The 17940-nt window shown below is 40.1% G+C and overlaps 1 protein-coding gene across 4 annotated transcripts in view; it reads left to right on the forward strand.

Moving 5' to 3' along the window:
- The window catches only part of LOC121314394 (chromodomain-helicase-DNA-binding protein 7-like), a 78042-nt gene that overhangs the window by 17258 nt on the left and 42844 nt on the right, over nucleotides 1–17940 (forward strand). For all 4 annotated transcript variants that reach the window (XM_041247599.1, XM_041247595.1, XM_041247596.1 and 1 more), the window contains exon 2: nucleotides 9347–11271. In XM_041247599.1, coding sequence (XP_041103533.1) covers nucleotides 9544–11271 — 1728 coding nt within the window. In that variant the 5' untranslated portion in view covers nucleotides 9347–9543. The remainder of the gene's footprint in view (nucleotides 1–9346; nucleotides 11272–17940) is intronic.

The raw sequence follows: 17940 nt of genomic DNA on the forward strand, positions 1-17940 counted from the left end.
CAATCGCCCAAGACTTGCCTCTCAGCCATTCAGAGGGGGGGAAAGTCCACACACCCACTTTCCCACCTCCCTGTGTCACTGCCATGACTCGCAGGCGGTTGTTGGGCGACTGCCGCCCTCTTCCTGCAGCCCATGAACACACCAGCAGAGTCAGCACAGATCTCTCCCTGCTACAGAGGGCAACATTCTTTCCCTGCACTACTCTCACTGAAAAATAAATACATAAATGAATTGCAGTGCAGTCCATTTCTAAGAATCAACCACATATAGTGATCAGAACCACTGGGACCAAATAATTCATGTACCAACCAATGTAAATTAATCTGCTTGTAAGAATCAAGCAATCCGCTTATAAGAATCATTTCGGGGCAAACTGACATTTAATATGGTACTGTATCAAGTGCAATGACGTGTACAGCCAATAAAAGCTGTTTTTGAATTTGATCACATCTCACGTGATTAGGCACATACGCAGCGTGGATAGTGCAATGGTGCATGAATCGCTGCATTGTTTGTAGTCAAACGTGACTGTGCCACTGCTTTGTGCAGAAATGTTTTTTGTGTTCTGTTAGTAAAAATGTGTTTCAATAGCGTGAATACATGTTCATTGAATACATACTGAGTGCAGCAGTGTTATTGTGTGATGCATGTAGACGGCATGGTGAGGAGGAGGGGATTGCAGTGCTTTGCATCTGTTTTAATAAAAAACTGAGATTTGCATTGCAGCAGAATCAGTAAGCCACATATGTTTAAATGCAGTGGTACTCCTGACGGAAATACTGTATTGTCATTTTAATTCAAAGGCCATTCCACTTAACACTGCATGGCAGTTAAACTAGGCACCCTCACGAGTCGATCGCTTCTCAAGTGTACTGTAGTAAAATAGGATTCTGCAGCCTTGAGTAAACAAGTCATAATCATGATCATATAACAAGCTGCTTACCCACGAGGACTTGTTTTGGTGTACTGTCCTTGGTGATTGAGCACCATTGACATCTGTATACTATGTTTAAACTGCTGAAGGCACGCTTTTGCTAATTGTAATGTGACAGAGTGGCTGAGGGCAGTGTAAATTTATCAGGCTTGATTTACAGTTTTAAACCGATGATGCTTTTATTTTTCTTACACTGCAGTGGTGAAACAACTGCTAATAAAACAAACAAAATAAACCTAGCTCTCAGCTGGAGCACTAACTAACAGTACTTTGTGTGGAACAAACACTAGATCTCTTACTAGAGTTTTGTTTTCTTTTTGTTACTTCTGCTTCCTTACACCTCTATACCCCCATCACAAAGCTATCGACTATCGTCATTTCTATCGAGGTGTCATTAACTTTAACAAGCAGTTAACCAACAGACTATTATCCATAATTCGTTAAGGAAAACAGCTGTGGATTTTTCGTGGGCATGCATACATGCAGGAACTCGTGACATCTAGTGTTCAGCGTGTTACACTGCAGCCAGGGAACAAGGTCTTGCCATTCTCATACAAAGTTTGATTCTGCACCACAGCAATCGTACCAGTCTGTATAGTCAGCCGCTTATAAGAATCAAAACACCCAGGACTGATGTGATTCTTATAAATGGACTGCAATGTAATTAGGGATGCACCGAATCCAGGTTTCGGATTCGGCCTGAATACCTGCTTTTGAGCAGGGTTAGGATTCGGGTCGAATACTTAAGATTTGATGAGCCGAATCCTATATCCGCCCAGACACACATCCATTTTAATACATCCGTCCAATGTGTGCAGTTCTTATTTAAATAAGACACTAATCAGGTATTGAACTTAACTGTTGTCTTTTAATAAAAAGAACACGACTGATGAACACTGTCGCAGCTTTCAACTCCCTACAGTACTGGTAGCGCACGCACTAAACACTCATGCAGCTTATGACTGCAAACATACCCCCGTATGCAACAGCACATTCACATAACACTTTTTATGGAGTAAAGCTATGCAGTAAACCTGAAATATATAGTAACAGCAAACTTGTAGATTTTTGTGCTTTGTTGCTTTGTCTGTCAGACGTGTTCTAGAGATCATACTGAGATTTAAAAAAAAAAAAAAAAAACAAATCTGCACAGAATATATATATATATATATATATATATATATATATATATATATATATATATATATATATATATATATAGTACCAGTCAAAAGTTTGAGTACACCTGCGTGAAACCAGGTTTTTCATGATTATATATGCTTTTAACTGTATAAACTTGTCTATGAACACTTTAATATTTAATTATATGATACGTGTACTTATATAAGCTGATAATCATAAGTGAATTGCATTCAAAAATTTAATTTTTAAATGAAAATGTAAATCTTGTCAGTTTCAATGAAATGGTGACCCAAAGAAAGGGGATTTCGGTCTGAAGCCCAAGTCAGTTAAAAGTCTGAAATGTGTATAACACAGTGTTAGAACACTAGCCTAAGTATAAAAGTGTCTTTGTTAGATGTTCTCAGAGTTAACTAGCATGTTGCCTAATTAACCTTTTGTCACCAATTATTGTTAACAGGTGAGGGTCCATGATTACTGTAAATATAGGTAGTATAGGCACAAGTTTGTCATTCCTGAATGTAAGGGAGCAGAAAATGGCAAAATACTCTTGTTAAGCAAAGAAAGACAGTCTAATTACTTTAAGAAATGAAGGTCAATCTTTAAGACAAATCACAAGAACTTTGCAAGTGTCTGTAACTGCTGTGGCCAAGACCATCAAAAGATTTGAAGAAAGCGGCACTCATGAGGACCGAACAAGGTCGGACAGGCTAAGGTTGACATCAGAATCAGAGAACAAGTTCATTCGAGTCACAAGTCTGCAAAACCGGCGATTAACTGCCCCTGAAATACAAGCTCAGCTAAATGCTACTAGAAGTACAGATGCTTCAACATCAGCTGTTCTAGAGGATATTGCGTGAAGTTGGCCTAACTGGAAGAATTGCTGCAAAGAAGCCATTGTTAAAGAGTGCAGAATGAGAGGAAGAGACTTGCATAGGCCAAAAAACACAGAAACTGGACATTTGAGGAGTGGAAGTCGGTCTTATGGACCAATGAGTCAAAATTTGAAATATTTGGGTCCAACCGCCGAGTATTTGCAAGACGCGGAGAGGGTGAACGCATGAGTTCTGCATGTGTGGTTCCCACTGTCAAGCATGGAGGAGGCAGTGTCATGGTCTGGGGTTGCTTTGCTGGTGACAGATTTGGTGATCTTTACCAAGTCCATGGCAAGCTCAACCAGCATGGCTATCATAGCATGCTTCAGAGGCATTCCATTCCATCAGGATTACGGCTAGTTGGGCAGTCCTTCATTCTTCAGCAAGATGATGACCCGAAACACACCTCAAAGTTGTGCAAGAACTATTTGATGAAGAAGGAAAGTGAAGGACAACTCAATCTAATGACCTGGCCTGCCCAGTCTCCAGACCTCAATCCCATAGAACTTGTATGGGACGAACTGGATGGAAAAAACAAAGCTACCCACAAGTGCTCTACATCTCTGGGAATTGTCTGCAGATGAGCTTTGATTTCATTTTCAAGTATTTACAGAAACATATATGACGTAAAACATTGTCAATGGATCAAAAAGAACGTTCACATGAGGTCGAAAACTGATTATGAGACACACACATACATACATATACACATATATATATATATATATTCTATATAATATAATAATATATATATATATATTATATATATATTATATATTAATATCATTAGGTTATTTTAAAAATTAGGTAACTTTACAAATGTCAGATGTGCAAGACGTTGTTGAACAATATACTTTCGTTAGTTAAATAACGTTATTGTTATGTGCCAATACAAGTTGATTTATTTGGGAACTGCTGTGTTTTATTACTATTTTTAAAACTATTTCGAAGCCTATTTGATATGTGTTACACACACGGTGCATTTAAATCAAAGTGGGTTTTATTTCGCAGGGAGATTCAGGTCATCACGGTAGTTTTTTCCCCATAGCTCTCATGGGGTTGTCAACAGGCTCCACAACCTTGGGACACTTTAAGGCAGGTCAGGTTCAACTCCCCTCTCCTAAACTGCAGTGTATTCGAACATGTGAGTATAAATTGCTTCAGGAGTTTAGTAAATGTATTTAATAGTGGTGGCGATTCTATCTGGAGAGCCTTGTAACAACGATTAATCGTATTGCTTGAATTTTTTTTAATACAGTAAGCAATATCTATCAAAATAGTGCAATACCATTATTATAGACCACTTTGCACTCACCAGCACTCTTTCATTTAAACTTGTGACATCAGGTAAAGTTTCTATTTGTTTAATATTTCTTGCTTCACACAGTCCCGCCCAGTCAGAGAATCCAGAAAGCCAGTCAGCTGCTGTATAGGTCTGATTGGTGGAAACTATCCTTGCAGGCACGGGTGTGCTTTTGGTAACCACAAAGTAAAACAATTAAACAGTTGCTAAGGTGAACAGTTCTGTATTTAATGTTGTGGGGGAAGGGGGCTAGTGGTAAATTGTGTACGTTTCAAACTGGAGTCTTATTCGGGGGATATATTTTGAATAAATACTATCAACTAAAATGCTCAAAACTATAGATTGTGCATGTCCCTTGTAAGTAGCTGCCAGTCTGTTTTTTCATTAAATTCTTTGTTTTCTTGACAGATTTTGTGGATTTGGTATTCAGCCAAATCCTTAACTGTAATATATACCCACTGCCATGAGATTTATAGTCTTTTATTTAAAACTAATATATTGCGCAGAATCCCATATATTAGCATTTCATTTTAATCAAACATATGTCAATGGATTGTTCATGTCTAATAACTAATATCGCTTCTGTTCACATTTGACCACAAAGACTCAAATAATTTTATAAATTACAGAACACGATTGTTGATTGTTGAATTCGCCAATACCTTAGCGACCTTTTTTGTAACTTTACTAGATTGCTGCATTAGTCATATTCATGTATTAAGCATTATCGCTTATTTGCTAATTTACAAAAAAACATAAATATCCTAAGTTTAAGAGATTAGTCTGTGCCTTGCCAGTGGCTGTCTTGGCGGCTATTTCTGGGTTTCTTTGTAACCAATAGAAGATTAGCTTCTTCCACAGCTAGCCAATCAGAAGTGGTAGGGGTGGGACGTAAACACTTTTTAAAATGTTTGTTTGTAGGTGCTAGACTTCCGCAATTCAATTTTCAGAATCTTGCACGGCTCTCTAGAAATATACTGGAGTGTGTTTCTAACAACAGAACCAACATAAGAAAAATAAATAAAAACTGTTTGTCCAACGGGCAAAGTATAACGGCAAAACTTGTTGTCCCGGGCGTCGGTTGGTATGAAGTGCACACCCCTGTCTTGGATCCACCAGTGGTTTAGTCTGCTTTGTAGAGAATGTAATTTCAAGGAGAACATTTGATTGTTGCTAGCAATAATATAACTAACTTCCCTCTGTACAGTATCTCTACCCACCACCCTCCTCTTTCCTCTCATCTCCCTCCATTATTTTAATGGTGGTTTGTCCTTCCCCTAGTTGCTAGCCTAGCAGTACAAAGCATTTATTGTTCATATGATTGTGGAGAATGCTTTCTTTGTGAACTAGTTCTAAATTTAATAGTTTTTTTTTTTTTTTTTTTTTTACTATCATCAGCCCCAGTAATATACGCTACTGTTTGAGGCATAAACTGTGACTTTGTTTTCTATCTAAATCTGATGCAAGTGTGGTCCTTGAAAGCAGATATTGAAAAGCACAATCAACTAGCTTGTCATGTGGTGGTGTCATTTTTATAACTGGTTATTTGTCAACATTAGACCAATTGAACAAGGTGAAGATAGCAAATGGTTACTGAACAGAACTACAGAACTTGCTGACGATTAGGTTGAGAGACATGTCCTAGGATAGATCAGAGTCTACTTGTATAAAAAGGATTTAACCTTTTCAGATGAGTCTCTTTGACCAGGCCTTTCTTGAAAAATTGTATTTGATGTAAAACATCTTGTACAGGTGGACAATCTGAGGGAGAGGGAAAGAGGGGGGAAAAAAATTCATGGTTTCAATCTAGAAACGATTTCAGTCTGAAAATCAACACTCTAATACACCGTCAGGCAGCCTTCTCACTTTCCAGTTTCCTTGAGTCAGTAGTGAGATATAGTACACCCTCACTATAATGCCCTTCATATAACGAGCCTTCAGCTATAATGAACCTGGACCCCAAGTAAAAAAACTAAAAAGATCATATAAACACACTGTTAACATCCCGCTCTGTACGCACGGGATGCCACCTCTGCAGTGGAGTCAGCTGTTTTGTCTTAATAAAAAATGTGCGCTGTGTAACAAATAATTTTGTTGCAACAGAGCTGGAAACTATATTGATCTTTTGAAAAAAGGAGTAATGCAGGCATGTCTGTCGTGAATATAGCTTGTCAAAAACCACTTTTTTGGCTTGTTAAGCAACCATGCGCAAAGCAAAATTGATTAAAGAAAAAAAAGCTTGATCTTAACTTTTCATGTCAACTTTTCATGTCGGGTTGATTTGGAATAAAAAATCAGTTTGGATTCAGGATTTGTGCTTTCTGTACTGTTAATTCTTTAACAAACAGGACAAGCAAAGGCAGAATACTGCATACATGAGGGGGGCAGGTATGTGTAATTCTACTTGCATTCACAATCTCATCTCATTAATTTACTCCAGCAGTTTAACCTTCATTTTGATTGTCCTTTCACTATAGCGAACCCTTTTGATATAACAAACAAAAGGCTTAGACCCTAACAGGTTTGTTATAGCGAGGGTGCACTGTACAATGATAAGTTAGTTGCTTTCATGTGAAGTGGCTTTGTATTTAATACAGTAGGGGTTTTAATATATTGTTTAGTTCCATATGATAGATAGTATTGTAGCAATGTTCTACCCCATTTGAGCTCTAAAATGCCAGGACAAACTCTCTTATGGTGGATACCAATGGGTCAAAATTAAGACATGGTGTTATTTATTTACATGGCAGTTCTGTTTTGCAGTTGAAATGTAAGTCCAGTTCAGACAGTGCTTTTTGAAGTTTTACACTAGGTTTAATTCTGTCCTTTACTCATCTTATGAATGTAGAGCACGCCCCATTGATAGAGTTTGGATTTGGTATTTAATTGGTGTATTCTCAAATTTCCACTGATTATATTCTGATGTCATAGTTAGGAGACACTATAAAAGGTATTGGAAGACTTGCAGACACAGCAGTGATGCACCCAAGTGCATGGCACAGATGATGCATTTATTATTCAGATTACACAGGGAATCAAACTGGTGCATCTCCAGTGGATTCACAGCTGTCCCTCACAGAAGCAAATGAAAATACACTGGTGATGGTGCCGAGGTTATTGCAGGCAAATAATGGACCCATAACCATAACCGAAGCCTTATATCCTGACATGGTATCAAGCACATTCACTCACAGCCAACATCTTTTTGCTGTTTCTTTTATATATTTAATCAAAGGTGTAAAAACTGTAGAATAAGGAAATGCAGTAATAAAAGCCACTTTAGAGCAATGATTGTGTTTTCTTTGCTGTTTTGAATTCCTGTTTTGTTTTCAGTCATTAAAACAGATCAGGATATAGGCCTGTTGTTTAGTAACTCTATGCAGCATTTCAGAAGCACAATTAATTTTAAAACCATGCATGATCTTTTTGGATTAAACAAACAAAAATAAATAAATAAATAGATAAATAAAGTACATTGAGTGTTAATCTGGAGATGTTATAGGTAGACTTTACCCCATGCTTTGACACCCAGTGCAAGATATCTGAATAAGACATTTGTAATGTTTGTTATCCAAGTATTCATGTGTTTAAATGGAGACTGCTTTTATCCATGACAGATAAAGTGCAAAAAGAAAAGTCTCTAGCTCATAGTTGTAAAGTTTCTATGTCAAATTACTAATTACAAAACAAATTATGAACGGTTTATGCATTTAAAAAAAGAAAAAAAAAACTCTGCTGTCGCCAAGTTTCAGGAAACACAAATGAAGAGCAATTGTGTAAAAAGTGAAGCTTCTCTGCTCACATCAGCCATTGGGTCACACTAGTAATGGCCCTGACTCCACCGCTGTAGAGCTGCAGTAGTAAATGGTTTTCCTGCTGTTTTGCTTTGTGTGGCTTATAACGTATTAAAGGAGCAGTGTTCAGGGACTCCAGCTGGAGTAGGCTTGCACTTGGTTACACAAGGAGCCTGCTACGTCACTCAGTAATCAGTTTACCTCTGGGTGGGGGGATGAAGCCAGTGACTGAACTTCCTGTTCAACACTAAGAAAATCTGTCATGGACCTCAAGTGCAATGGACATGGAGCCACGTCTGTCATTTTGAAAAGAAATTAGGCAAACGGTCAGCTGTAAACCTAGAAGTGTACCAGAATCAGTAGGCTAAATACTATGTGCTCCATACATAAGTAATATTGTTTTAAAAAATCTAAATGTAAAACAAAATATATATATTTAAATGGCAATTGGATCTGACTTGCTGATTTTACGAAGTGGTACTTAAACTCCTACAGGACTACTAGTTAACGCTGTGATCTGACGAGTGTAGGTGCTCTGATGCACTCTGTATCATATGCCTGTAATTGAAAGTGTGGCCAATCAGATTCTTTCCTCATAGCTGCTGTGTAGTGGGTTTAAAAGAAATGGCAAAGTGGGGGATGTGTATTCTCCCTTGCACTTTGTTGTATATGAAGTTGAAATGCAAGTAAGGATGATACGTTCCTTTGTCCCAGTTGGGAGTGTAGGAGCAGCGCTGCTTCCTGTTGGACACTCAATCCTCTGGTCTGCTTACTTTATTCCTGTGTCATAGACCTAGATACTGCTGCTTGCTCATCTGATTATGCTGCTCAAGGGATGATGAGGTTAAGGACATGCTGGTAACTAGAGCATTTCCAGGGCTTTAGTTCAGCAGATGGGCTGCCTGCCTGTATTCGTACATCTGCCTGCCTGGTGTGGCAGCTGCTGCTGCTGCCGTACTTTGGGTTCTTTTGTTCTTTTCCATCCATGAATGAATTGCCAGGGATTGTAAAGAATGAATTAATTTGGGGTTGGTGCCTGCATGTGTTGTGAGTAACCTATTGTTTAAAAGCTGAGTGGATGGGGGTTGGGTGAAAGGGGAGGAAAAAACAGTTGAACTAACTTTAACTGCAAAACTGTAGTTCCAAGGCATTTTGCATATTTAAATTGCTGGCTAATATACATATCCTTTAGAATAAAGGTAGATTGGGTGTGGGTCACATTGTTCATTGTTCATTCCTCCAATTCTCTGCAGTTTCATTTATTCTTTTTTGTTTGTTTTTTCTCCATTTCTCTTCCCAGGTCCCGTAAGCTGACTTTGCCTGACTCTGCATTGTCTGACAGAATTAAGGAAATATGGAGTGACATGCAGGAGATTTAGTTAAAGGATTAAAAGCTTTGAGGACATACGCCTCAGTGGAAGAAGCACAGACTAGCTCTCTTGTAGTAACAGCAGCACCGCAGGGGGAAGCTGCGGGCTGAGAAGGAAGGAAGGAAGGATGGCTGACCCTGGGATGATGAGCTTATTTGGGGACGATGGGAATCTGTTCAGTGAAGGGTTGGAGGACCTTGGTGAGTGCGGCTTTCCGGAAAGCCAGGTCAACCCACTGGGACCTCAGTTGCCCATTGACCAGGGTTACGGGTCTCTGCCATCATCCCTCCACCACCCGCCACAGCCACCACCTGGCCAAGGCCAGCCCAAACTAAGCCACTTTGACCACTTCAGTCAGTACGAGCAGCAGAAGATGCACTTGATGGAGCAGCAAGGAGGTCGGATGTTGTCAAACGCACCTGGGAACGGGATGTCCTCTCCTCATTCGCAGTATCACAACCCTCCCCCACCAGTCTCTCATGGAGGTGGAGGTCAAATGGGTGTCTACCCTGGCCTTCAGGGAGAGAGACATGGCCAGCCCTTTGTGGACAGTGGCTCTCTCTGGGGGCCTAGGGCCGTTCAAGTCCCTGAACAAGTCAGAGCACCTTTTCAGCAGCCGCCGACTCAACAGTCAGCCCCTTCTGGCCATGTTCAACAGATGGGTGCTTACATGGCCCGTGGGGATTACTCCATGCAGCCACACAGCCAGACACCCACTCCTCCCAGGATCAACCCATTCTCCCAGGGCCCGCAGCAGGAGGGAGGCAGAGGACCTCCGGCCAATCACTTCTTGGGCCACATGTCCCCACAGCAAAACCCGAACCTCGTCGGCCCACCTATGCGCCACCCAGTACAACAGCAGCAACCGCAGCAGTTTCACCACCGCCCAACTCAGGGCAACCTCCACCCAGAATCTGTTGCCCATAGCCCTCGCTTCTCCCCCAGCCCCTCACAACCGCAGCAGCAACAACAGGTTGTAGCAACAGGGAGACCCCAGCAAAGCCTGACCTTCAATTCGCGGAACCAGGCAGTCCCGTCAACCACTGTAAACAACTCAGGGCAGTATTCTCCTTACTCTCCGTATAGCAACCTCAATCAGGGATTAGTGAACAATACAGGGATGAGTCCCAACATTGGCCTTACCAGCAACAACACCCCCATGACCCAGGGGCGCTACCCCAATACTGCCGTCGGTTTTCCATCAAGCACCTCCCAGGGGCTAATGCACCAACAGTCAATTCAAGTCAACCAAATCAATTCCCAGCCTATGCACCCCACCCAGCAGCCGCAGCCAGCTCCACAGCAGCAACCTCAGGGATCCTATGGTTCTCCCCCTCCCATGTCCCCCATGAAGGCCTTGTGCAACCCTGCTGGAACGCCTCCCCCGCAACAAGTCAGACCGGGGAGTGCAGGCATGGTAATGGAGGTTGGGGGTTACCCCAACATGCCTCACCAGCCTCCGGGAGCAATAGGGCTGGCCCAGAGGAACATTGGCCCCAGAGGCCTGCAGCAGCCACCTTCCTCACAGCCCTATATGGGCTTGTCGCCCAGCCAGAGAGACATGGCTGGGGGTCTGCGCCCTGCTGGAGGGATTGGGGGGAACCATGCTGAGGCACCGGGGATCCAAGAACTGCGTCTGCTCGCTGGACCTCCCCAGCAGCCACATCATCCAGGACAACCGTTGCTGCCACCACTGCCTTTTCAGAAGCAACAGCTGCCAACATGCCCACCCATGCAGCAGCAACCACACCTGATCATGCACCACCAGAACTCTCCTCCCCCACAGTCTCACCACCAGCCGTGGGCGCAGCAACACAAGTCCCCACCTATGCCTCAGAAAGTGCCTGTTCAACAGGTGAGTAGCTTGTAAAAGGGTAGGGTTTTTTTAATTTAACTTATTTTTTGGCTCAAACTTCAGGGTCATTCGTTTGTATAGTGCAGGGGTCTCCAGGCTTGATGAAGTCTAAATAACTCTTTAGAGTGCTGGTGCATACTGTAGTGACTGTAAGTGGTCTCGCCAGGTTCCTTGTCAATGTAGCAACTGTGCATTTTCAGTTGGCAGAAGTAGCTGCTTAAAGCACAAGTTTAAATTCTCAAACTCTCCATGAAGTAGTATTGTCATTTTCCAGTAGCAAGAGCTTTGTTTTATACAGTAACTTCTATTTGAAGGTTATTTTCTAAATAAGTATTGTTGTGAATCAGAAGTACTGTATTAATGTTCAGAGTATGATGGTAGTCATTTCTTTTTTGGGGGTATACTCCATTGTGTGTAGTTCTCATTTTCTATTGTACATTAAGTTTTTATTGAAATTGTGTAGCTAATGTATGTGTTTTAAAGACCTTACCCAATTTAGTTGTATGGAGATTCCAAAACTTTTCTAATTTCAATGTAGCTTTAGTTTTGCAAGTGGGGATTTACTTTAAAGCCCCCAAGCATGTAGAATTTATCTTGCGCTTGCTCACTCCTTTGAACAGCCTCCTGAGGACTCATTTTAAAGTCAATGGTGTAAAAAGTGATGTGTCTGTTGTTAAGGCAGCTTAGGGAGGGGATAGAAAAACGGTTTCTCAGTCGCCATGCATTTTCAGTGATGCTAATAATCTTCCATGCTGCTGTTTATTTCCACTTAACTTGTGTAGAAGGTAGGTATGGGCACGTGTAAATGTTTATTCAAGTAATAGATTAGAAAATTACCAGTCGTATACTCCATCTTGTATTGCAACAAATATAGACGGTCTGAACAGACCCGTTAACAACACTAAGCGTGTTGCTGTAGCACAACTTATTACTAGAAGTATTAAATAAATTATTATTCCTTTCTATGGCCCTAAATTTACTCGAGCTCCTGACCGAAAATAAGTGTTGTGCAAGGGGATACCAATACTGGTGGTAACAGAGGAGGTTGGAATGCACCCTTGCACGTATTAAAACTACAGGATATTTAATAATTGAATTTACTATGAGAAGTTATTTTAGAAAATCATATAATATGGTGTTTTGGCAGTAATGTTATTTGTATTTAAGCTGCTGTGGTAAATAGTTGTAAGCAAGCTGATCCCAAATGGAACAGGAGTATGGCTTGCACAAGCAGCAGATGTACCAGTAAATCGCAATGAACAGTTACAACTTGCTATGCCAAATACACTCCAAGGAGTGTTGAATACAAACCTAATGGTGGAAGTGATCAGTAATGATACATTGACTATCAGCACTGTTGAAGGACAGGGTTAAACACAATAAAAGAAAACATGTTTTGTAGTTTTAACTTGTTCCGTTACAATGATGACTTTTGGTTCATGACATGCAATGATTTAACGTCTACTCTGTACTACGTTATATGTAAGGCTTCATATAGCAGAATGTATACCAGCAATGGGAGGTGTGTACCAGATTTAATGATTCTCAATGTAAACTATTTTATAGTTGTCCAATGAAGACTAAATTATTGATTCACTGCAATCTGTATTGTACCTGTATTATACTTCCTCTTAATAGAGGTACTTATTGAAGCGATGTCATAGTACTGCAAAATTTTTTTTTTTTGCATATTTGAATTTTAGTGTTAGCATAACTTTTTTTCCAGTGGCACGTTGATATAAAGTACTATGTAATAGTTTAGTAGATTGCGTGTGTACGATCATTAATTGGCGTCCCTAGTACAAGGATCATTCCCTTTTGTACTTCTATACAAGCATACTGCAATGTAACTTAAGATTTCTTATTTAAATCTGGCACAGCTATTGAATCAATCTTCTGAGATGGGACCAACCACAATAAAGCCCTTATCCAATGGTGACACTACCCACTACTAGGCCATTTTGGTTGGTTTGCACATGTGAAATAATTGATGTTTGGAAACACACTGAATTGAGGATGTAATGTGTATTCAGACAAGCAGTGTGCTATTCTTGGTATTTATGTACACTGCGTTCTACCATTCTCGCCAGGCCCAGCCCTCATAGACCACCCTGTGATTTGTTTGGCTTGATTTAAAAATAAATAAAATAAACATAGGCCTATATGGGATAAACACCAGACAATTCTGTAATTGTCACATCTGAAGCAGCTGTGTCTGATTTTATGTTTTTTTGTTTTTTTGTTTTTTTTTTAAACCCATGTCAGAAGCCAGAGTTTCCAACTGCACAAAACGTATGCTGCACTCATACCAAAGATGGTTGCTAATTAAGCTACACAAACATTTACTTCCTGCAGAGTCAGTAAATTTTCCGATAATGCTTTCTTGTAATTTCTATGTTTTTTAGATTTATTTGAGTTTCCATGTAGGACATCTTAGCCTTTTTGAAGCAAGTTTTAAATTGGGAAAAACAATTCAGATCCTGAGCTTACCTGTGTACAGTTTTCACCAGGATTTGAAAGAATATGGGCGGTTGGGGAAGGGTTCTAATAATCTACTAGATGTCCCTTTGCCCACATTTTCTTTTTGACCAGTTAAAATAGGTCCATAAGAAACAAATTAAAATGCACAAGTTAAGTTTCTAAACAATCTCCACCTGACCAAGGTATTTGAAATCTAAACAATCTCCACCTGACCAAGGTATTTGAAAATTGAGTAAAGACACAGGTGGGGAGTTGTGTGGTGGTTTTTATGTTGTTTTTTTTTTGTTCATTTGTTGTAGATGGATTTTATAATTTGTTCCAAAAAGCTGTTAACACAGAAAAAATGGCACTGTCATTCTACATATAAATTCTCCTCACACTGGATGTTAAATGGTGCACTGACTGTCATTGACTACTAGGGAGGCTGTCCTTAGTTACTTTTGTGAAAGGGGTGCAAAGTACCACTGGTTATGGAACTTTATTCATGTTTTGTTTGGGGAATTGGACACTGCTCTGGACTGATCGCAAGCTCTCTGAACCTCCCAAGTCTGTCTGTCTTGTGGCTTGTAGAGAGAGCAGGAGCGTGAGATCCTAGTGCTAGCGAATCCCAGCTCCACCACCAGCTAATACTGTGCATCCATCTGAGAAATCAGGGGACATACTAGTCTGCTCAAGTGCATCCTAGTAAGTGACTGCAGTATTCTAGCCTATTTTAGATTTGTGTTTAATTTATTTATTTAATAAAACACTGTAAATTTTATGTGGTTGACTACAGGATTAGAAATTGAATAGGGCAGCTTTGGTCTGTCTGTGTTACCAACTTCTTTCCTTGCTGCAATGGTCTGTGCACTTACTACTTGGTCTGCAGAAGCAGCTTATTGACCCTTGCACAGCCCTTTGGGAAGTAGTGATTATAACATTGGGTGTTTGGGGACCCAGAGGCTAGCATTCTATACAGTTTGTGCTTTTAATGTACAATAAAATGCAAGTCCTCTTTTAATATGCTCTGTGGAACACTCAATGTCGAAAATGCTGTTGGGCTTTAGTGTGAGATATTGTATTTGGTCTCTGGACTGTTATACCCTCAGGGGACATTCAGATTCTTAAGTCCAACCCCTCTCTTCCTCCCCCCCTCTATAAAACAAAGGGAATGCATGCTTTCTTGTAGGGGGGGTGTTATGAGATAGGCCCTTGAGTCTGTATGCCCTTTGGCCAACAAGTTGCTTTGTTTGAAAAGATGGATTTGAGTCGTACAAGTGGCATTGAAGGGAAACATGGTCTTGGTGATCCCTCTCACCTCAGGTGTTATATTCTGATTTGGGAGAAAGTAATTTGTGCCATTCATTGTCCTCCTCTGGGGATGGCTAGAGCCAGTAAACTTCATTTGCATACAAATACAAGGCCTCGGTAGCATGCTGATTCAGTGGGCTCTGCTGTAACCTGACCAGCTCTGGCCAGTGAATTGCAGTAAGCCCTGCCCCCAATGGAATGGTATTTCAGATGAGGAGGGGGTGGGTGGGTTTTTAGGTCTAATGAATTTGGCCTGTTGAGCCTCATGCTCCTTAAGGGTAGCATCTAAAGTGTTTGAGGAGACATCAAAGGGGATTTTCCCCTACATTCTCTGCACAGTTGATAGGTTTGTTTGAAAACAACATGCAACCTTGGCTTTTTTACACATGAATGTAACATGCATGAATGTGCTAATTCTCAATGTATCAGGATGCACACATACTTGGACAAATATACCCTTTTGTTGAGGATAGCTGCTGGTATTTACTATACTGTACACTAGGATGAAACAGGTCATGTTAAGATTTAAGTAACCTTTTTTTTTTTTTTTTTTTTTTTGAGAGGATCTTTTAATTATACCCTGCAAAAGACAATAACTGCACAGCCAAGGTTATGGGTTTCTGGGCTCTACAGTTTCTGTAAATTGTGACATCTGATATTTGTAATCGCAGGTCACAAAAAATGGAAGCCTAAAGCCATAAATGGATTGAAGTAACTGGGACAGTCAACATTTGTTAAATGTAGTAAACAGTTAATGTACAAGGCCACCCCCTCCCCCAGATAAAGGGTGCCACCCAACCTACATTTTGTAAAATGATTTTAATAGAATGTTACAATAGTGTTTGTTTAATCTACTGTATTGTATCTTTGTGCACTCAAAGCAACCCCAAATTATAAATGGTCAAGCCCTTGTAGCTTTGTAATTGTGGAGGCACACTTTTTATTGCAAAACTACCTTTTTACTGCTCTATAAGTAAACTATATAGTTTTTCTTTTGGCTAATCTACTTTTACCTTGCTCCCACTTTTGTTTTGTTAGTCAAAGTATGTAGAATGCTTAACTGTTGAAAGTGGATGACGCATTTTATCTTTTGAGTGACACAATTTTGCCCTCTAGGGTTTACTATGTTGTGTACTGTATGTGTAACTGCTGTATTGACGTTCAGTAACCTTGTACACCCTCCTCCCCCAAAGGACAGAGCTCTGCTGTTAAAACAATGCCTGAATATAACTAGTCTTATGTACTGCATTCTGCAGTTCTGTGCAAGATACTATTAAACTTCTTTTTAGTAAGGATCTCAACATAATTTCTAATAGTTTGACAACCAAATTGGGACTAGACCAGTATTTGGGGGGCTTTGGCACATTCTTTTACAGTACATATAAAATGTTTATCGAGCATCTGATTTATAAAGGAGTAGATTGCAGTGCTTAAGTCTCTTCTCTGCTGTAGATTCTACAGTAGCTTCAGTTTCCTGCTTGGTAATGCAGACCTGCAGTAGCTTCATGGGTCCCCTGTGACCAGTGCCCGACAATCCCTGCCCCTGATCAGTAAACATCCGCAGTGACAGATTTATGCTCTGCACACAGACTGCTGAACTACTGTGCTTGGGTACAATTCTGGTGTGGTGTTATTTCTGTAATTTTTGAGCCAGACGACTTAAGTAAGAATCCTTTTGTTCAGGAGACTGTAATGTTATTAAAGTGGGCAAAGTTACTAAATGCCTAAGCATTTGAGAGTACACTGCAAATTCACACTGTGCCCCAATGCATTGGTTTATGTTGAATACACAAGTCACAAATCCAGCAGTCCTCTACATACTGTATTATATGTATGGTTCAAGTTAAATTTCCTGTCTCGTATTGTAGTGTGACACCTGTTGAGTGCATGTGAGAAAGGAGTCAGAGTTCTGCTTGTTGCTCTAATAAGGAGTCAAAGAACCCAACATGAAAATCTTTTAATGTTCACTTACACCATAAGTAATTTGGTGTTTCCATTGTTTTTTAAATAAAATGTTAGTGATAACAATTAGATAGCCTAGCAATTATGTTGACAACATTTGCAGATCATCACACTTTTTTTAGCTGAGGATTTTCCAGTTGTAAAAGGCCCTTCTGACATTCCGATAGGCTGTTACTAGTGAGGTAACTTTGCATGCAGTGCAGTGGAAAAAAAAAAAAAAAAAAAAACAGCTGTATGCCCAATACGCAGCACGGTAGCTACGATTGCCTGAACTGAAAAAATGTGTGCACATTTTCAAATTTCACATTTTCCCTTCAAATATGTAATTTCAAGCTTAATGCCGTACTGCCAAATTCATGTTTTGTTTTAGTACAGCACTGGATTCCACGTTATTCTTTTGATTCAGTCTGTGTTCTCATTAACGCAGGTTTCATAGGGCCCTACAAATTCATACTCTGGGCAGAATCTAAAGGTATCCTTGACTTTAACCCATTCACACAGCACGAAATTGTACAATCTGTGCCGATATAATACCGTCATAACCCTTTCACACAGCCAAAGGGATCATGTGAGTACAACTTCCAGTCCTGTCGGTCAACAGATCTTTTTCATGGCAACAGAAGCCAAACAATCACAAAACTAAATGGCACCGTCGTTTTGAAGTAAATTTGGTTGCCTTTTGTTTGCTTTTAATTCAGTTATACAATGTAACAACCTGTTAAGTGTCAGATTGCAGGAGCTTCAGGCACAATGCAGGCCATGTATATTATTGCAAAGGTGATACAATATATTTAAATAAGAGAGCCTAGATCTTCAGGCAAAAGCAGAGTCACTTCTATTTGTGAATTCACCTTGTTGTCAGCCTGTAAAGTTAACGATTACTTAACTTTGTTCTTGATAACCATTGTATTTGAAAAAAAAAAAAAAAATGAAGGT

This window comes from Polyodon spathula, chromosome 4, assembly GCF_017654505.1.
Source record: "Polyodon spathula isolate WHYD16114869_AA chromosome 4, ASM1765450v1, whole genome shotgun sequence".
NCBI classification, from domain to species: domain Eukaryota; kingdom Metazoa; phylum Chordata; class Actinopteri; order Acipenseriformes; family Polyodontidae; genus Polyodon; species Polyodon spathula.